Here is a 21,716-nt window from a genome sequence, read left to right on the forward strand (position 1 = left end):
GGCTGTTGCAGAAGCAGGCACACTGATAAGTTTCTTATCAATGTTTAGGAGAAATATCGTTCGATAGGCTGAGACAGTCCGTGTCCCTACCTATTTTTGTACCATTACAATCCCTGCCTTGCGCATGGTGGCTGGTAAGCTTCTGACACGAAGGGCTTCATACTATCCCTTGTAAGCTATAACGGCATGCTGATGGTGAACCATAGCTACCTGTAGTCTTTAAGGCTTTAAGATAGCAGATCGTGGAAAGTATCTCTTCTTTAGAGAGTGGGCTATCTAGGGATTCCTTAGCCTCTGGGGTAAGACCCGAAAAGGGATTATCTGCCAGAAACTCCTACAGGCTAATGGCGGAGGGATGCAGCTGTTTAGTATACATATTACGTAGAGGAGTATGAAACCTCTTTATTGGCCTTTTGTGTACAAACCAAAGTTCCTGCATTATTGTAGAGGGTTAGGATAGGGGACCAGGGAACTTCCTGTTAGATCAACTGGGCTAGCGGTGCACCCATTTAGCACCCTCAAAATGGAGCCTCTGGCTTTAGGCTGTATGTGTGCTTTTCAAGTCTAAGCCAGTCCTCCAGTCAGTAGTTCAGCTCTGGTTGTGTGCCACGCAGGAAGATGTGGATGAGAAGGAAGCAACGCTTCCAATATCTTTAATCCCTTTAATCCATGTATGTCGATGTCGCTTTCCAACTGGCTACAAACTCCAAAGGAGGTCTTGATACAGACCCCTTCAAGCACAACTTTCATTGCTTCCCAATCTAGGACCCTTGTGCTCACAGTGTCCCATTTTCAGCAAAGTACTGCGTCAACATTTGTTTAAGTGACCACACACAGGGGGTCAGACAATGTCTTCTCACGGAGGTACCAGAAAGGGATCTCTTTGGGTCAAACACGTGATTTCTGTAATGGAACAGGACTCCCGGTGCCACCTAGATAAGCGCACCACCCCAGTGTGAAGTAGTATATAAATGTCCTCTCCATTGCATGCGCAAAGCAGTGATGCAGTCCCCCCATACAAGCGTTTCTTGTAGTAACGCTGTTAATACTTTGTATAATTTCATATAGGCATATACAAGTTTGCATTTCTCGTATCGGGCAATACCCCAAACATTCCAGGAAATAAGTTTCAGTGCAGGAGCAGCCATACGTCAGAAGCACACATCCTTCCTTTTGGAGCCAGCACAACCCCATAAGTATATAACCCAAGCACAGCTAGTAGCTGAGCAACAGGTAGGATCCACATGCACAAGAACGAAACCAGAATCTTTAAAACTTCCCATACTATGCAACCAGAACTTCCCTATAACTCCCCTCACCCTTTGGACAGTTTGACCAACCCCCACCCAATCTAGATACGGACAAGTTGCAAGTCCGTGAACACTGCCCCATTCCCATAACTGCAAGATTCAAAAAGAAGAAAACATTTCAAAAACAACACCCTCATCTCTCCCTCCCCACCCCAAACTTGGTGCTTTGCTAGAGGTTTGCTCTTCATAGAAGGTGCGAGGCCTAGGCACTTAAGCTCCCCCTCTGAGACGACTAGCCTCTGGGTTGCAGTTTATCCAGCTGTCTTGTTATAATAGCTGAAAAAAACACTGATCAATATCGTCCCAGATTGAAGTTCCTCTAGGAGCAAACCGTTCACAGTACCTTATGTTGCCAATCCCCCAGCGGTATTGTTTGCGTGGAGAGTTGTCCCAACCATTTCCGTGGTCACAAAGAGGGGACTAGCAGCAGCACGGAGGGACCCAGCCACACAGGTCCCAATCCATGGGACAAGGGTAACCCACAGCTCACATGCGAGTCTAGCTGTCACTGGGTGAGCCATCATCTGTTCTTCGTCCCAGGTAGTCACCCTGATCCAGTTTCACTTCCGTAGGTTGTACAGTGCCATTCGGCAGACCACAACTATCTCCATCCTGCGGTCGTCCTCCAGGCTATTCCAGCATCCCAGTGGCCGCCGGAGACGCACAGATTGGCGTTGTTTGTCTGGCAGAGATTAGTTCAGTCAACTGGGGCGCTGGCCAAACAAGCGAGGCAGATCGTCCAGCCAGTTGCTAATATACCCTGGAGTGAAGAAGAATAAGGCTTTCCATACATGCTGTATTCTCTTTTTCACTGGGTACATTAGACTGCACATCATGTTGAGGTCCTGGAATCTCCTCTTGACTAAGACAAAAGATTTCTGCTGGTCTTGAACTCGTGGTGTATAGTCAGGGAATATAGAAATACGGTGTCCTTCAGCAGACCACATGTACTAGTGCCTTTCAGGATGGCGTCCCAGAAATTAAACAAACAGAAGGGGCTCCAAGGAATGGCAGAACTAGGGACCTATTTGCTCACTCAACAGTAAAAAAAACTCTTGAGCATGAGGACTGATGTGATTTAGTCCTCCAAAAAACAAAAAGATTTCGATAGACTGTCCCTCTGCCCTCTCCGGGAACCCTGTGAACCTCACATTGATCCTTTGGGAACGTCCCTCGGATCCCTGCATTCTATCGTCCAGGTGGGTTGTCAGTTTCAGTTGCTTGAGAACTGTATCACAGAGGGTGCGGACCTCCCGCTGCAGGGAATCTACATTCTGCTCCATAGCTGCCACACGCTCTGCCACTTTGCGTACGTCAGTGCGCATCATTTTAACGTCAATGGCTTCAGAGTCAATTTTATGAACCATTTCATCTCGTGAGTGAAATGAAATGAAATGAATGAAATGAAAATGGATTTCTAAAGCGCATGGCTGCCCTTGAGCGTCCCAGCGCTAAATGTACACTCAGACATAACTCCTCTGATCAGCACCCTAAGATGTTAGTCGTTATGGGGGAAAAGAAAAGTTTTCAGAATTTTTCGAAATCTGGCCAAGCTGGGTTCTTTCCTCATTGCTGTTGGGAGGGAGTTCCACAGCTGGCCAGCATTTATTGAGAAACGACGTCCCCCAGTCCTTGCTCTTTTTGCTCTCGGGATTACCACCAGGTTCTCCTCGCCAGAGCGGAGCGTTCCTAATGATTTGTAGGGGCGGATCAGGTCTTTTAGGATCGGAGGACCTGTCCCTTGGAGGACTCTGAACACGGTACAGAGCGCTTTGAATTTCACTCTCGCTCTTATGGGCAGCCAATGGAGCGCTTTCAAGGCCGGTTTAGCTGATGCTCTTCTGGGTGTATTCGTTAGCAGTCTGGCGGCTGCATTCTGTGCCCTCTGGAGCACGTTCAGGGTGTACTCTGGCGCTGCTAGGAAGAGGGCGTTGTTGTAATCCAGTCTTGACAGAATAAGGCCCTGTACTAGTAATTTTCTGGAGTCTGGGGGAAGAAGGGGCATGGCTTTCCGTATTAAACGGAGCAGACCGTAACAGCTCCCTGCAGTTTTTTTCGCCTGAGTGTGCATCGACAGCTCCGGTTCTAACCAGACGCCAAGACTTTTTATGGATTCTTTCGGGGTTGGGGGCTCCCCTAGACAAGAAGGCCACATACATTTGGGGAGGGAGGTACAGAGATCTCCCAGAAGCATCACCTCTGTTTTAGAGCCATTAAGCTTGAGTCTCGAGTCTGCCATCCATGCCATGATGTTGGTAAGGCAGGTGGCAAACTTTTCTCCGTGGCTCTCTGCGAGCGATAGCGAAACAATCAATTGGGTGTCATCCGCATACGTTGCGAGTTTCACTCCAAAGGGTGCGACCTCCCCCTCCAGTGGGGCCATATAGGCGTTAAAAAGCGTAGGGCTCAGCGATGAGCCCTGCGGGACACCACACTGAAGGGGGGTGGGCACTGATCTTCTATTGCCCTCGCACACTTGATACGTTCGCTCACTCAAGAATGACGTCAGCCAGGTGAGCGCTAACTCTCTTACTCCCAGCTCTTCCAGCCGGTGGATCAAGATCTTGTGATCCACCGTGTCAAATGCGGCACTCAGATCCAGGAGGACCGGAGCTGCTGATCCTCCTGAATCTAAGATGCACCTGCCCTCTTCTACCATAGCAATCAGCGCCGAGTTAGTGCCCTGACCGGGCCGAAAGCCAGTTTGGGAGTGCCGCAACAGCTCGTTGGTTTCCAAGAAGGACGAGAGCTGCCGGTTGACCCATTTCTCTGCGATTTTTCCCATCCCTGGCAGTAAGGAGATTGGCCGAAAGTTGGAAAAATCGGCGGGGTCAAGCCCAGCTTTTTTCAACAGGGCTTTTACTATGGCCCGCTTGCAACTGGGGCGGGACCTGGCCAGAGGCGAAGGAAGCGTTAAGTAAATCTACTGCCGGTCCCGCTATGACATCCGTAAAATGCTTTAGGATGTGCATAGGCATGGGGTCCATCGGTGAGCCACTTTTTTGCGCGGCCAGCTCTTTACAAAAAGCTTCCCTGGTAATCGGGACAAAATTGTCCAGCACAGCTCTGTCGGCGGCAAAGCAAATCTCTCCTGAGACCAGTCTCTGTCGGGGCTTGGGGAGGCCGGCTATGATGTTTTGGATTTTATGGTCGAAAAACTGGGCCAGAAGATTGCAGCGATCCGAGCTCCCCTCTGGGAGTCCTGAGGGCACTGGAACTTTGAGCAGCTCTTTGAGAATTTTATAAGTTTCACTCGAGGAATTGGTTGATGATTTTATCCTGTCTTCAAGGTAGGCCGCTTTGGTGGAATTGCGTGCCGCTTTATAAGTTTTCATGGCTGCCCTGTACTCTTCTTTGGTATTTACTGCCCAGTTTTTTCGGCAGTCCCGTTCTTTCTTTCTACATATTTTCCTCAGGAGACCTAACTCGGGGGTGAACCAAGAGGATTTAGGGCCCCCAGTCTTACTATTAGCTATTTTCAGGGGAAGTACAGCATCTAAAGCCGTACCGAGCCAATCGCAAAAGGCATCGTCGGCTTCTAACGGGTCCCTACTAAGAACCAGGATGGTCTGTGTCAACTTGCAGGTTAGATCATTGATAGGGAGTTTCGACCATACCCTCACTGGTACTCGTGCTGTGGCTGCCGGAGGGGGTGGGGGAGCTGAGGCAAAACCCACTTGAAAAGGGATCAGGAAATGGTCGGTCCACGGGAGAGGCAGGGGCGGCGACGTGGAGAGAAGGGGAATGTTGGAAAACACTGTGTCCAATAAATGGCCCATGACATGAGTGGGCTCCTGGTTATGTAGGATAATGTTCCCCAGCCCAAGTTCAGATCTTAGATCATTCGCTACTTTGTCCTCCGGTGAATCGAAATGGAGATTCAGATCTCCGAGCTGGAGGAAATTGGGTGCCGATGCTATCAGCATTGGGGCCTCTTCAAGCAGAGAATTTACGAATTGTTTGATGTTGCCCGGAGGCCGGTAGATCAGCAACCCCGACAACGAGTCGTTGGGGGACAGTTGGATCTTAAAGCTGCAACTTTCCGCGTCCGAAATGGACCCTTCATCGGCCCTACATGCCAATGTATACTTATATATGATAGCCAGCCCACCCCCTCTACCCAACGGTCTGTGCAAACAAAAGATGCGGAATCCGGGGGGAAGGGCGTTCACCACGTCGAAATCAGAACTGTCCGATGTCCAAGTTTCCGACAGGAACAGAATATCTAACTTGTGATCTAAAATCAGGTGGTGAATATGTAAGGAATGCCTCGGTAAGGATCTACAATTCAGGAGAGCCAGCCGTAATGGTTCTCTGGGAGGGGGAGCATTCAGAGCCTCTTTGCTCCCATTGATGCAGAGGTCGCAGACTTTGAAAAGCGCATCCAACCTCAGTCCCCTTGGACAAAGGCAGGAGGCTTTGGGACATAGAAGCATAAGTTGTTCTTTTGAGTATATTAGGGGTACTCGCCCAGCATTGGGCAGCGTATCTGGCCCTAGGTCCGTACTAGCCCGGACGGGCCCAGACGGGCTTGCCTCTGGCACGCCTCCGGCGCGCCATCGGCGCGCCCGCTGCGCTGACGAGTGAGTGCCTCCATTTATGAAGCGCGAGGGCCTGTGTTCGCCCTCGCACTAGAGCGCTAAGTGCCCTCTTCCCCTACCCAAGATGGCGGTTCCTTCCGGTTTTCCCTTGTCGGTAGCCCGAGGTAAATAGGAGCCCAGTAACGGCTCGAAAATGCCCCCAATAAGCAGTGTATTAAAAGAGTAAACACAATTTTATAACAAACTTCAAATTAAGAGTTTAAAAAGCGTGATCAGCTCAGCAATGCCGTGTGGTGTTCGGCTTAACTCCCTGTGTGTGTCAGGGGAGCCGCCTTGGTGTGGAGTATTGGATTGCTGCTAGTAAGTCCGCCAGTGACAGTCTCATCCACTGCTCCATTATAACCAACAACGGATTCCCTCGTATGTTGCCCACTGGTAAAACAGGTTGTGGATAGTGGATGATTTTATTCTGTTAAACGAGTTTAGGTCCATTATCTCATACCATTTTGAGAGTAGATAGCTCACAATGGAAGGAGGATAAGGCAGGCGTTGCAAGAGGTTCGTAGCAGCCTTTTCTTTTCAGTCAGACATTGGTGACTATCTAGCAGGGCCCTCCAGCCCTTTACGCATTACCACAGTTTCGGGACACTCATCGACCCGCAAAGGATCTGGAACACTGGCGCCTCGCAAAGGTTCGGCATCCAGACTTAGGGCCTCATTGTGCAAACATTAGTACCTCACCTTGGCATCGCAGCTCATGTAAGTAAGCACCAGGCCCCTCCACGCCACCACTCCAGAGCAAGCTGGGAGCCGGCCTCTTTGTTCGCATCGGTCGTAGGCAGGCTGAGCTGGGTGCAAGGGGCACACTACAAACACAGGGCCGTAGCAGGAAGTAGTAGAAAGTGTTCTGTCCATCACTCTCCAACCACCTTACTAGGCACTTATGAATTTATCAAGGCAACACCCATCTAGTAGTAACCAGTCCTCTTAGGCCATCAGGTGGGCCAGCCAGTCACCAGTGAGTCTCGAGAAAACAGGAGCACTTACCCAAGGGCTTGGTGTGCTTCTCTTCATTTCCGCTGGAACTCCAGTTACCCCTTCAGGAGGGCACACAGGTCCTGCCACAGTCTGTTTAAATTTGCCAATGGCTGGGCCTCTAACCACAGGTACATATTCTAGAGAACAGTGGTCCCTATTTTGGAAGGGAGAATGGAAACAGACTGTAATCATACTCTGAATAGTTAGTATGTCTTTTGTCCAGCTGGAGAAGAATTTATTTTTCATATAAATTTAGTTTCAAGGAATTGTTTTTAAACCAATTGATGACAAGTGGGCACAGCCGTGACCCATGGGACCAGTGCATCGCTGCTGCTACGTAGATTGGACCTGTTTCAAAGACCCGCATCTTCCCAGCAATTCTTGGAACCAACTCCTGGCCCCAACGGTGTGGCACATCCACTGCCCAGGTCTCCATATCCCTTCTTAATGGCAGCTTCAATGAGAATGCCGAGCTTCACAGTGCAGCCTCGCAGCTTCTCAGAACGATGCATTGCCAGCTGTTCACCGCAATCAAGTCAACGATGCAAGAGGTCCTCTCACAGCAGCCTCGTTGCATCTCAGAACCCACATATAACTGGCTGTGTGATGCATCTACGACGCAGATCCACGCAACCAGTATCTAAGGTACTTTGTTCAGCAAACCTAACTGGGTCCCTATAGCCAGCCCATGCTCTATAGTGTTTGACCCGAACTTGTGACTTCGTCCCGGTCCGGCGCAAGCAGATGCCCACAGTTGGTGCTCTGTGTTTTGTGATGCTATTTTTCCTAAAACTTTTAAATTGAACATCTAGGGTTCTACCAATTGGATTTTGTCATTTTGGTCTTGTATTATGTGTTTAAGTAAGCTCTAATTTTCTGACTTTTTTTGGGATCCTTACTGTGTGCTGTTTTCACTGTCTTGCATTGTCCTACTGTTTGAAGAGTTGCACAAATACTTTTACGCATTGCCTCTGAGTTGAACCAGGCTGCTCTGTGCCAAGCTAAAAGCAGGTTCAGCACAGGTTAATTTGGGGTTTGCTTGGGACTTACGCTGACTAGGATTGTGGTTGCTGTTTCACCAGGGCTTACATCCCTGTCAACCAGTAATCCAATTTCCAACAGAAACCAAGAAAGTTGAAGTGTTTGAAAGAGCCGCATAGCGATGTTAATGTGTACTGAGAAGTAAAAAGACAAGGATAAAACAGAAAAACTGGGAGGAAATGCGGCCTGTAATTACAACATAGGATGTTCCTAAATTTTGGAAATTGCTAAGATTAGATTTATATGGTTAAGATACTAGGGCCCCATGTATGTTCCAGAAGAAGCCGGGGGTAAGCACCTGTGTTTAATGTACAAGGGTAATAGTGATGATGCTCCTGTGAAGGTTTTTTCAGTTGATAAGAAGTTTCTTCCCCTATTCACAGTATAAATAGTAAAATATACCATTTCTTCCCTCAAATTACCAAAAGCATCGGGTCCAGACAATGTCCTGGCAAGTATAAATAAATCAAACCCTGAATGGTGATCAAAATTCTTTTTGGGTGTGATCAGTGTATTTACATCTACTGGCATATTCCAAGCAAAATCTTAAAGGTGCTATCATAAAACCTATGCATAAAAAAAGGTGATCCTGCTTAACCGAAAAATTTGACTAATCAACTTAATCAATGTGGTGGGGAAGGTATATGCAAAAATGTTATTACATGCACTTAAAAACTGGGCCGAAGAGGCTAATTTAATACTATGAAACATGATGTTCTAAAAGAACGACATTCAACCACCAATCTCTGTTTTAGTCTAGGGCAATTGCATGCAAATCATTAGAAACTGGAGTTTCCTTGTACACGAGCACTGTGGATTTCTGCGCCGCATTTGACTTGATAAACCGGGAAACCTTCCAGTCCAAATTAGAAATGTTAAAGATACCAACTAGTATATTAGCGATCTCAAGCAAACTACATAAGAATAACTGGGCAGGTTTAAGCTGGATCATAGTTGGAGCTTCTGTAGAAAGATAACAATCGATAATGGTTTGTGCCAAGGTTATGTGTTGGCACTAGCATTATTTATATTATACCTAGCAGACTACTGTAAAATCCAACTACATTCTCACTCCTTCTTACCCACAATGGGCGGTTCCCACATCCCCAATCTCCATCATGCATATGACCGTATAATCTTATATAGGTTTAGGCCTAGAGAGGAAACTGGCAGAATTTGATAAGTACTACCAAATAAATTAACTGTTAATTAAGCTATAGAAGAGTAAAATGATAGCCTTTGGTAGAAAGCGTCATTGGCATGTATGGAAAGATGGCCCAACAAGGATAGAGGAAGTCTCTCAATTTAAGTATTTGAGGATGGTTTTTAATGTCACGTTTTTGGTCTCCGCACATCAACACTTTGAATTTGAAAACACTCTCTACCGTAGGAGTAAAAAATTTGAAATGAGATTACAGAGGAACCTCATTACAACTGGGATTTTCACCTTTTAAAGCTTTGGTCTTGACCCAATTTTTATATGGGATAGAGCTATTGGGCCTGAGTGGTTACTTAGAATTGCTAACGGTAGAAGGTCGCAGTTTGAAAAACCTATTAACCATACCAAAATGTGCCATGACCCCCAAGCCATTACAGTGGAAAACCATTTGCAGTTGCGGATCTCCATTACCCTTGATTGATCCTTGACATTTTAAAGGATGTAAAAAAATTGCGATTCTCCTATTACCATGACTAGAGAATCTGATTTCATTAAAGACCCATAGGCTAACATTATGCACATTTCTTTTTAAGTTCAAGTAAAGGTTTATTGAAAAAATTAAAGTGGTTACAAAAAACAATATTTCATACAGACAATCATTTACTGATGCATCCTCCAAGCAGCCACTTGAAAGCATACATCATAAAGTAAGAAGTTCCAGAACAGAACGTTAAGAACCTACAATAGGCATGAGCCGAGAACAATCTGCCTCTTTTAAATATGGTGGAGAAGAAAATAAGTCCAAATGTGAAACTTCCAAACGATTCCTTTAGATCCAGCGGAAAAAGAAGGCTAACAATGGACAAGAAAGGATCCAAGGCTCCAACTTCTGGAAATTATGAGAGGTTACCTGAAAAAGAAAGAGGTATAAGTACTTCAAGTAAAAAGAGTAAAAGTGGTAGAAAGGCAAGCGATGTAACATTAAACAATATAATGTTATTATTTAATCAACTATTTATTATATAATCTCAAAGTTATTCCAAAATATTTTCTTAAAAAGGTATTCAGACATGAGAATAAATATAATGTAAGCTTTAGTCATGCAGGGGAAGGGATGGGTGGGATAATGTTAGCCTCTGTGTCTTTAATGAAATCCAGATTCTCTAGTCATGGTAATAGGAGAATCGCAATTTCATTACAAGATCGGAGGCTAACATTATGAATGTTGGTAGCTTTGTAAGACTATATCAGACATGTGTTCGATTGGTTTCCAGTAATGCTGTGCAAAAGTGTTAGCATTAGACCAGTCGGCCGCTTTAAGAATATCGTCCAACTTACCACCGGACCAGAAAGATTTACTGGCCATAGCACTTCTTACTCAATGAGCTTAGAATTTCTTTAGATCAATACCTGCTAAATTCATAACGGCTTTAACCCATCTGGCAATAGAAGCAGAAGTTATAGCTCTGTGAGGTTTAACAAAGGATATAAGCAACAGATTCACACCCTGGGCACAAAGTCCATTCATTCTGCAGTCAAACTCTGTCATGCAATCAACCACACAAAGTTTCTTGCATAAATCGAAACATGGATAAAAGCTTGTATCAGACATAGTCTTGGTTCTTCTAATGACCTCAAATTTGACTCCAAACATGTTATACGATCTATTTGTGATTTCAAGAGCTTTGACATCAGAAACCCTTCGGCAAGATATTAAACATAACAGTGTTGCGAGCTTGATGGATAAACTTTTCCAATGCAAGTGAATGTTATCCGGCCAATTCATGAAAAGACCTAGTATTAACTTTACGTCCCAGAGAGACTCTTATTTGGGTTTAGGAGGTCTCCTTAGTCTAATACTTTTGAGCACTCTAAAAACAATGACGTTCTTACCTACCGTTTTACCGTTGATGAGGGCATTGCCCGTGGAGATAGCCTATCTATAACAATTGATTGTTCTATAGCTGAAACCTCTTTTGAACTGTTCTACAAGGAAGTTAACTATGTCAACGATAGGAGCCTCCACGGAATCCAGGTTCCTCTCCAGGCACCAGCGTACCCAGCTTCTCCATATGTTGTTATACCTGTAGTGAGTGACGGGGGCCCAAGACTCTCCGCGGAGAGTTGCGGCTGTCGACGAAAGTCCTGAGAGTTAGTTGGATCTCCTGACGCTCTCCATGCAAGAAGGTTCAAATTCCCCACCAGTACTAGAGGGTGACCTCCTCCATCTACGTCAGTTAAAAGATCCACTTGTGTTGGAATTAAAAAGGGGATGTTGCAAGTTAGTTTCAGAGTAGAGGCTTGGGATGACGAGAAGGGAGTTATTAGAACAAGGGAGCATTGGTCTTATCTCACTTACTGTAGAACTCTGGATCATGGCCAAAGGAGGAAATGCGTATGTGTTGACTTCTTTCTAGCATTGGAGAAAGGCGTTCACTGCAAGAGCACCCGGGTCGGGCATCCAGCTGAAGTATTTCTCCAATTGGAAGGTTAGTCTGCTCGCAAAGAGATCTATTTCTAGTGGACCCCATATTTTGTTGAGAGTCCTGAACACGGAAATATAGCGTTCCAATGGCTGTGATCTAAGAGGAACTTCAAGTTCCAATCCCTAGATATGGAGTTTTCCCTGGGAGATATTCTGCTCTTAGGGCGATCTTGTGTTCCAGACAGAACATCCAAAGTTCTTGGCTAGATTTGAGAGGTCCGCAGATTTTGTACCCTCCAGATGATTTATATAGGCTACCGCGGACATGTTTTCCATCTTTAGAATGACTGATCTGCCTTGGAGAGAATGTCTGAAGCTCATCAATGCGTAAAGGCCAGCTGTCAGTTCTAGGTAGTTTATGTGATGAGAGGACTCTTCTTGCGACCAGACACCGCCCGTGTTCTGATCGAGAAGGCAAGCTCCCAATTCTGATAGTAGAATTTGGGTCTGCCCCCCACCTTTTGGGGGAAAGAAGGAAGGGGAAGTGGAAGTCGTAGAGTAATCACTTTGGGGGTTGTTGTTGCTGGAGGCTCCACGTGATCTAATGCCTCTGTTGTGAGCGCCTCTTCCTCTCTAGGGGTAGAATTGAGGAGGGTTGGTGGGTTGGTAACCTCTTCCATAGCCTCTGAATCTTGAGCAGGGCCTTTGATTGAAGCGGCCAGAAGAGAAGCCCCTTCTTCCATCCGACCCAAAAGGTTAGGATGAATACACATCTCATATTGTGCTGAGCCTTATCAGGAGCCGTAAAGGTTGACACATACTTCCCTAGGGATTTTATTAAGTACTCGTCGAAGAGTAAACCTTTGGGGTTCTGAGAGGGTTCTTTGTCCGTCATGTTGCCATGTTGCTCAGCTTCAGGTTTTTTTTGGTAAGTACTACCCTTCTCCTTTCCGCGTAGAGGCTGGCGTTGGCGTTGCCCAGAAGTATCATCGCTCTTTGGCTCCATCCAATTCGGTATCCAGGGGTGTGCTGTTAATGGGACTACCTCGGCCGTATCGATGATCGTGGCCAGAGGTCCCAGGACGTCAAGAAGCCTGTCTTGACACCCTTTTAGGGATCTTTCCATCCCTTTCCTCGGATCTCTGCCGAGCTTAAAATAGAATTTAATTAACTCCGGGTTCAGGTTTGGAGCGTGGCAGATCTTGTCCTGAATAGAGGGCTTTGAGCATTCGGCTCTAATTATATTACGAGTGTCTTTTTCCAGGAGGTTTCTAAGCCATTTCTTAATAAATTTGGCCACGTGATCTTGTGGCCACCATTCCAAGCTCCTCGGATGTTTAATATTGAATGGGGAGAACATTTCCTCGCCCATGGGATGGACAATGTTGTCTTTCGAAGAGGATGGGGGATCATCTTCGGTAGGTTGGTTATAGAATTCTTGCTTGTCCTCATCCAGATCTAGGTTATATTCATCGAATATTTCAGAGGTTTCGTCCTCTTGTATATCGTCATCTCCAAAATCAAATTGAGCGCTTTGATGTTTTGTGCCGCTAAGTACACCCGGATGCTTTGTGGCGCTGAGCTCACCAGTATAGGTTGTGTCGCTAAGGACAGCTGAGGAGATTGAGGTGTGAAGACCTCCGTTATTAGTTGAGGTGCTAGGACCCCCAGTATTAGTTGAGGTGCTAGGACCTCCCACAGTGCTCCTGGGGGTTGGATGTTCAAGATTTTTGTTTTTCCTTTGTCTTTTCCTCCTGATCTCAGTGAGCTCATCGATGTCTTGAGAGCCTTGGTTTCCTGTAGAGTCGTCCTCCTCGGTAGGGAGAGATCTCTTTGAATCCATCACTTGATTTAAGGTTTCTAGCATGCAGGATCTCCTTTCCCTGTGAATTATGTTTTTAAAGGCTTTGTTATCCATACTAGGAATGGAGGCAATTGTGTCATCAGAATCATTGTCGGACATTTTTGCTAGTTAATTAGAAAAAAATGGCTTGGGAATGGAGAGGTAAGCAGTCTTAAATCTCTTGGGGGAGTTAAGACTAGTGGACAAGTCACTCAAGAGGACAATATAGGCTCTTCATCTGAGTATACGCTCTTTATCTGAATATAGGCTGTTAGGCAAAATGGGTCAAAAGGGGGAATAGGTAAGCTCTTTGGCTATGGTAACTATACCAAAAAGGGAGCCTGTGCCCCTCGCGTTGCATCGTGAGTGAGAGAGAGGCACCTTAAATCAAGCGTGTGCTTTCATCGGTCAATGTGCATCGATCGGGTAGGAAATTGGTATTATTTAAGTTATAAGTCTATTTTGGTTAAAGAGAAAGGTAGTTACGATTCCGAAAAACGAAATCCAGTTTACATAGTTAAATGGGGAAAGAAAGGAAAAATACCCCAAGGAGGGCGGGGGGGGGTTAAGGTTATGTGGAGGGTTACGCTCTGTTGTATGGGCAAAGGAAAGAGGAGAGAGGGTGTGAAAGATCTCTGTAAATTGGAGCTTGGTAGTAAAATAGAGGGTAAAGGGGTAGGGTTAGTCCCAGGAAGGTCGGTAAATATTAGCAAGATAGTAGCTTAAGGGTGAAAGAGCAAGTTAAAATACAAGTAATAAAAGGTTGAACTTTTCTGCTTGGAGCCGCATTTAAAAGAGGCCGATTGTTCTTGGCGCATGCCTATTGTATGTTCTTAACGTTCTGTTCTGGAACTTTTTACTTTATGATGTTTGCTTTCAAGTGGCTGCTTGGAGGATGCATTAAAAGAAATATGCATAATGGTAGCCTCCGGTCTTGTAATGAAATTACTGTTGGACATGGCAACCTTTTTAAAGATTGATAATTGATAACCTGTCGAAGAGAGAGAGATTGCAGTGTTGGTTTACTCTAGAGTTTGCAACACCTATCTCCGATGCTTAAGAGTAGAGACCTCAACCTTCGATTTGTGTGAATCTTGTGAAAATAATTCTGCGTTGTTATAGCTACATTGTCTCCAGAACAAGCAGACGTGAAGTATAATACTACAATTTAGAATAGGGTTACATCCTGCTTATGCTGACCCTTCCCAGGTAATTGTTTTAAGAATTTGGCTGGGCAGTTTGGTTGTGGATTGAAAAAGAATGCATTAAAGTCCTTATTGTATTTGTTTGCAAGGCTAAAAAGTAAAGGCAAAGTAAATATGTAATACCCATTTTATTGAAATGTAACTTCAAGATTGTTTGTTATTAATGTTTTATCTTCAGTGCAGTGAATGAATGGTACTTGTGTTATGGCAAGATTTGTAATGGCTTCAAAGGATTTAACATTTTGAATGTGTGTATTTAAATGTATTTTATGATTCGTGTTTATTTATTGTTTGAGACCTGTCTTGAATAAAAATAAATGTAGTCTAACTGCACACAAAGGCTCGGACTATAAAGAGTAGCAACAGGAAGACTTAAGGACCCTCTAGATTTACACAAAAGAAGACCTATTAGAACCGAGGAGATTTTTAAGAGTGTTCCAGCTACCTGAATAAGAACAATTTGGAGTTTAATCATCTAAGAAACTGAACCGGACAAGAAGCCTGTAGTTACTTGGCCACTCAGTCTCTTCGAACAGCTTTTGTTTGGTCACAATAGGGAATACTTGAGGGAAGGTCTTAAAGATTTATCAAGTGTTCAATGAGCACCCATAACACTAAAAGCATATGATACCTTGCAATCCACTTTGTAAGTTACCAGTATGAAATATTTTTCAACCGAATAATAAAGGGGTATTTGCAAAAAAAGGGGGAAAAGCGCAAAAGCCACTCCATTATTACCAATGTTATTTAACCAGTGTGCTTTTGAATGCCTCTTTTGCCATCACTAATTTTCTCTAAATATTCTTACCTTAGCCTCCTCCCTGTAAAGTACGTTTAAAATCCTAAATACTTTAAATCCAGTCTCTGGGCCCAATGTACTTTCAAATGTGCAATTTTCTTAATGTTTCTTGTAAATTTCTTGAGTTGAACAAACAAAACCCCTTGTAAATGTTTCTTTTGTTCCTATCTTTTTTTAACTTGTGCAAGATGCGCAGTACATTTAAAAAGTACCCTATATCAATATCCAAGTTTAACCCATGTAACTTGCCCTGAGTGGCACTTGTCATAACAAACATTTGTGTAAATTTGCATTTAATTCACATCCAGTTCTGACCTTTGTTTCAGGCCCAAACATCTTGAAAATGCACCATTGTTCTTGTGATGTTTTCGAATTTTCTTGGGATAGAACTCATAAATTCTGTTTATAAAGATATTTGGATCATGTTTACTTATGACTAGTGTTTTCCATTTGGTGTGCTCGAAGTAGACTTTCTGCCAGTTAGGTGACCATTTCCTGTATGTGAACTCCCACCGGCCCTGAAAAACAGCGTGGAAAGAAGAACACTTGTGCAGGTCCAAGGGGCTTTAATTTTCCTATGGTAAAAATGTCAAAATCCCAGCCACCATTGTCTTCAGAATTCACGTTTAACCTGTTGTACTGGAACAGTGTGCTCTAAATGTTCTCAATGTTGAGGCAAAATCGGAGGGTTGAACATCCAAGTCCCATGCAAAATTTGCATGCAAGTCCAACGCTTGTCTGTCATCAATGGGCTCAGTCAGTTGAGAACTCCTTGCCCCTACCTGCTTGAAGATCTTTGTCTTCCAGCATTACCTGATTCTATGGGAAATAATGCGGGAGTGATGCCTGTTGCCACCCAAGTTGCCCAACCCTCCCATACACACACACACACATTGACTGCTTTATGTAAACGGTCACCTGGAGACGCCATGTCAAGATAAGTCATTGCGTACCCTGCTCATCGTCGGCTCTGGAATGATGTGGTACTACAAAACCCTGATATTTTACCACGTCCGTTTCCCTTTCCCTAATGAGACCCCACCTGTTTTGTTGGGGCATATCTTCGTTAAAAACTTTTTGCCAATGCTGAATAAGGAAATGTGCATCATAAAGTGTTAGTAAATTCACAGTTTTATCTCCGATCTAGCGAAGTGTAAAACCTTGCCAGGTTTATGAGGGTTCATTGACATTTGTTAACGTTTCAAATAAAAAAATCTTAGGTACTCACAGGAAGAAGATACCAGCCTACCTGAGGCCGCAGATTTCACTCATCCCCCTCCTAAAATTTTAAATCTCAGTCACAGTTTTCAACCTGTGACATGTCAACCTACCTCAATAGTCTGCAAAATGCCGCTGCAGATTTGCATTTGGTTATCAAAACTCTGTAAACATGGTCAGAAGATATTGTTGAACACCTGAATTGTAATGCATTTTTAGAATTCAATTTCAGTCAGTTCGAAACTGTGGGCAGTCGTTTTATTGCGTTTCTTTCGCCATACAACACGATTCTCTGTTCATGCTTCGAAAGTAATGCTTTGTATTAAGTTTATAAAACAAATGTATTTGATAGGATATAGAATTCCTAGCCGGCGTTTCAGTTAAGAAAAGTAAAGCCACGGTCTTTCCTATTTGAAATAAATCACCTTGTCGTGTTAGAGGCGCTTTGCATTTCAATTGAATGGCAACCATTTACTGCGTGATGCATTCACTTTGCTACTTAAACATTTCGTCATATCAATAGAGTATTGTATAATATCTTGTGCACAAATGCAGTGCGGTTGTGTGCCTTTCACATGCAGTTTGCTGTATGACTTATGGGTTAGAGAAGCCATATACGCTTTCATGTGCAGTGTGACCTATTCTTTCTGTTTGTGCAATTCTATGTGTAGAGATGGTAGTATCCATTTCATATTCCTTATGCTTCCAGTTGCTCCTTTTGTTTTATGCGTTTTCAGTGCATTTTAGTGTTTCCAATCTAAACAACAACCAATGCTCTTTTCCCCTTCTCTTTAAGGTTGTAATTTATGGAGATCTGCCAAAGCACAAAGAAAATGTGGTCTATTTGTCAAACCACCAGAGCACAGGTTAGTTTTCTAGTATGTTTATTCGCATACTGATCATTTCTGAATCAGATTCTCCTGTTATTGTTCCTTTTATCACACAATTTTTAGGATAGAGAATTTTTAAAAACATTTTCTGATAATTGCCACAATAATTCGTTAAATACCAATGGACACAGTAAGCTCCAAGACCATTTTGTCCTGACAAGGATTTCACCTAACTCAGAACATCTTTATTTTCTTATAATGTGAGAAACTCCAATCCATGCATGACTGTCATCAGATGCCCTATAAACTTATCCACCACCAACATGAAAAAGAGGTGATACCGTTATGTCACAGTACAGCGCCGGGGCCAAAGTGACAGTCTTTAATGCTCTTAAATTGGCAAATATTTTATACGTATTTGTGACAAATCTGGACATGGAAAAGCTTTATAATAAATCAGGAATGGAAGTAAGAATATATTCTAAAAAGTTTTCAAAGCTACTCAAGTGTTTTTTTTTCCCCTCCGTTTTATTAGCATGATGTCTGTTGATTGTTCAGCATGTGAATGAATGAATGAATGGTTATTTATAATGCGCGGACTTAGCCCCAGGGCATCAAGGCGCAGACTAAAACATAAAATATGACTAGACAGTTACAGATACAGAAAAACAGACAGCAGCTGATATTCAGTCATAGGCTTGGGAGAAGAGCCACGTCTTCAAGAGCTTCCGAAAAATGATCAGAGAAGTTTGGTTGGACAGCTCGGGGGGGGGGGGGGGGGGGGAGGGAGGTTATTCCACAATTTAGGAGCCAGAGTGGAAAAGGCTCTTCCTCCCTATTTTGAATCTGGGGACCGCCAAAAGATTTCTTGATGATGATCGAAGGGTTCTCTTGGGGGAGTAAGGGCTGACTAGAGCCTTTATGCCTTCGGAGCCAGAGCCGAACACGGCTCTGTGCGCCAGACATATAATTTTAAAGGAGATCCTGTGATGAATGGGCAGCCAGTGAAGGTCCTTTCTGGCCTGGGTAGCAGACGATAGCTTTGGAAGGTTTAGGACCATCCTGGCAGCAGAATTTTGGATCATCTGAAGCCGATGGAGGGCTTTCTTATTAATGACCCCATACAATGCGTTGCAGTAATCGAGCCTGGAAGATACCAGGGCAACTGTTGCCTGCTTGCGCGTGTCAGGTGACAGATAGGGGCGATCTTTTTAAGTGTGCGGATGGTATTACAGCAGGTGGATACAGTTCTGTTTACCTGGAGTTCAAGGAGAGGGCCGAATCAAAGAGAACACCGAGGTTCCTGGCCGAGTTGGTGGGTTGAGGACAATCTCCTAAAGAGGGAGGCCACCATTCCTTTGACCAGATGTCAGGGTTCCCTCCAAAGACTAAGACCTCCGTCTTCTCACCGTTGAGCTTCAGGTAATTCCGCACCATCCACTCAGAGACCGCTTCCATACAAGTTCGAAATTTGAATGCGGCCTCGGTGGTTGGTGAGGTGGAGGAGATAATAATTTGAGTATCGTCAGCGTAAGATAGTATTTGATACCCAAAGGATCTTATTACCTCGGCAAGTGGGGTTACGTAGATGTTGAATAGCAAAGGACTCAGGGCTGAGCCCTGAGGAACCCCACATTGCACCTCTTGGAGGGAGGATAGGAAGCTACCAAGCTGAACCCTTTGCTGTCTCTCCGAGAGGAAAGAAGACAGAAGGTTAAGGGCACTTCCCCTCACCCCTATCCCCTTCAACCAGTCGACCAGGATAGGGGGGGGGGGAATAGGGTGTCGAAAGCTGCCGTGAGGTCGAGGAGCCCCAGCATAGTTGTCCGGCCTTTGTCCACCTCGGTGCGGATGTTGTTAGCCACGACCGTAAGGGCGGACTCGGTGCTGTGAGCAGCACGGAACCCGTGCTGGGAGATGTCAAGCAGACCAGAGTTTTCGAGATATGAGGTCAGATGAAGGTTGAGGTGGGCCTCAAGCATCTTCGCAGGAGCAGGAAGTAAAGATATTGGTCAGAAGTTTTTTAGGACTTCCGGATTTAACGAGGGTTTCTTTAGAAAGGGCTTTACAACTGCCGCTTTCCAAGGAATTGGGAACGATCCCTCGTCCATGGCCATATTCATGATTTGTAAGAGAGGAGAGAGGACAGACTCTTTACAGGCCTTCAAGATTTTTAGGGGACAGGGATCAAGAGGGGAGCAAGATTTTGTGTCATCGAGAAGGTGATTAAGTTCATCAAGTGATATATGAGGGAAGTTGGAGAAATTATGCTAGGAATCAGAAGAACCAGTGGTCTCAAAATGTACGGGAGAGGAGGGGAGAGGGGGGATAATAGTGTTGGCGTCTAATGTAGAATTGCAGGATTTGAGGGAGCTATAGATGTCCTCGATTTTAGAGCGGAAAAATCCTGCAATAGCGTTGCAGAGATTTTGGGAATCATTCACTGATTCTGTTGTTTTGGGGGTGGCTAAAGTATCAATAATTTTAAAGAGTTCCCTGGAAGATTTCAAGGAGGCGGTGATTTTGTTAAAGTAACTCTTTTTTCCTTCGTCAATAGCTTTTTTGTATTCTTTCAGAGCGGATTTATGTAGATTTTTCCTCAGTGGGTCCTGGTGGGCATACCAGGCTCTTTCTTTCTGCCTGCGTTTCTGCCTCAGAGATCTGAGTTGTTCCGAGAACCAAGGTGATGAGGGGCTCTTTCTGGCTGAGTAGTGTTTTTTAGAGGGTGCTAGCGAGTCTAGGGAATGAGTAAGCGTGGCAGACAGAGCCACCGCCGCCTCATTGGTATCTGAACAAGCGAGGGGATGAAAATCAGTCAGGAGGGGGGCAAGCGTAGCATTAGTTACGTTGTTATAGTTCCTAGTCTCCCATCCTTTTGTATTAGTAAGATTGGAACCGGGAAGGGTAGTTGTAAGAAGGAAGGGAAGTTGTAAGAAGGAAGGGAATGGCCGCGTGGTCGGACCAGGACAGGGGAATTGGGGTGTCGATCCCCAGTCTGGTGTTGTTTGTAAAAATGCCGTCTAGAGTATGTCCAGCGGCGTGGGTAGGACCCTCGACTAATTGATCAAGTCCACATGCAGTTAAAGCCTCTGGTAATGCTTTGGTATGGTTATCCTCAGGTAATTCAAGATGGAAATTAAAGTCACCTAGGAGGTGTAATTTAAGGGATGATGATCACCGTTTCTTTGAGGCCTGCTAACAGAAATGTAAATTAACAATTCAAAGTAAGCTTCTTTGCTAGGAAATGACAGTACCTGATGACTGAGTATTTTACCATAACACTTTAAATCTACACATGCTTACACAGCCAGAATGAGAGACCTGTTAGTAAATGAAATAAGCAGCATACTGAGACCACTGGGATTACTGGGATTGGAGGAGAACCCCAGGAACTGAGAACACGTGATGCAGAGGTCGGGAGTGCGCCTGGTTCGGCTCGTGCAGTGTTGTACAGTGGTTTTGCACTCGTCTTTTGGTCTTAGGAGATGACAGACATTTACAGAGTTTTGGGAGGAGGCATAGGCATGTGGTGTCTACTAGATTGACATCACTGATACTTTTATGTCCCTGTTGGTATTTGTATTGCTTAGTATTCTGTCTCTGCCAGGAATTTACCTGCCTGAGCGGTAGGCAATTATGTCTAGTGTTAATGCTCTGATCTTGGCGAGGTAGTATGCCTTTGGTCTCTGCGTTTAGTGCGCAGGAACACAGCTCTCTGTTTGCCAGTCAGACCACCCAGGAAAGCATGGAGTGCCGACCTTGAAGAGCATTGGTTGGTGTATGGATGCTTACAGAGAAATAAAGATGTCAAAAGTTGAGTTCTTCTCTTCCCTGCTAAATGCCTGATCTCCAAAAAGTTGTAGATTTGACTGGTCTTTTTTATGATACTTCGCAAGATGTTGGCTATTCTATTGATCGTTGTATGAAGTTCCTAATCCGAAATTGAGCTAATCTTTTTCCTCAGATGTAATTTATTTTTTAGATCATATATAAGGAGGCACTGTTAAGAGATGGTTGTGTCGCAATGCATTTAATGACTTATTTTTCTTCAAGTTCATTGTCTACTTATTACCATTTTGTCCCCGATTTTCTTTGCTCTACTCATAGCTGGTCTCTTGCCTGGATTGTTTTCATTAATTCTTCATCTTTGGTCAGCTACTATACCAAGATTGTCGTGGGGGCTTTTTTTCCTGCCCTTTGTGGCCTTTTCCTTCTAACTGGGATACTGTTAACTGGGACACTTGATACCTTTCACTTGAATATTAGTTGCGGGGTGGCATTGTAGCTACTAAAAGGAGTCACCTTTT

The 21,716-nt window shown here is 44.5% G+C and overlaps 1 protein-coding gene across 1 annotated transcript in view; it reads left to right on the plus strand.

The window, feature by feature from the left end:
• LOC147707391 (1-acyl-sn-glycerol-3-phosphate acyltransferase epsilon-like) overlaps positions 1-21,716 on the plus strand; it is a 396,055-nt gene that overhangs the window by 62,167 nt on the left and 312,172 nt on the right. Inside the window, exon 2 of the mRNA XM_086926419.1 lies at positions 17,376-17,445. Coding sequence (XP_086782545.1) covers positions 17,376-17,445 — 70 coding nt within the window. The remainder of the gene's footprint in view (positions 1-17,375; positions 17,446-21,716) is intronic.

The sequence above is a fragment of the Lissotriton vulgaris genome, chromosome 6 (genome assembly GCF_964263255.1).
Source record: "Lissotriton vulgaris chromosome 6, aLisVul1.2, whole genome shotgun sequence".
NCBI lineage: Eukaryota > Metazoa > Chordata > Amphibia > Caudata > Salamandridae > Lissotriton > Lissotriton vulgaris.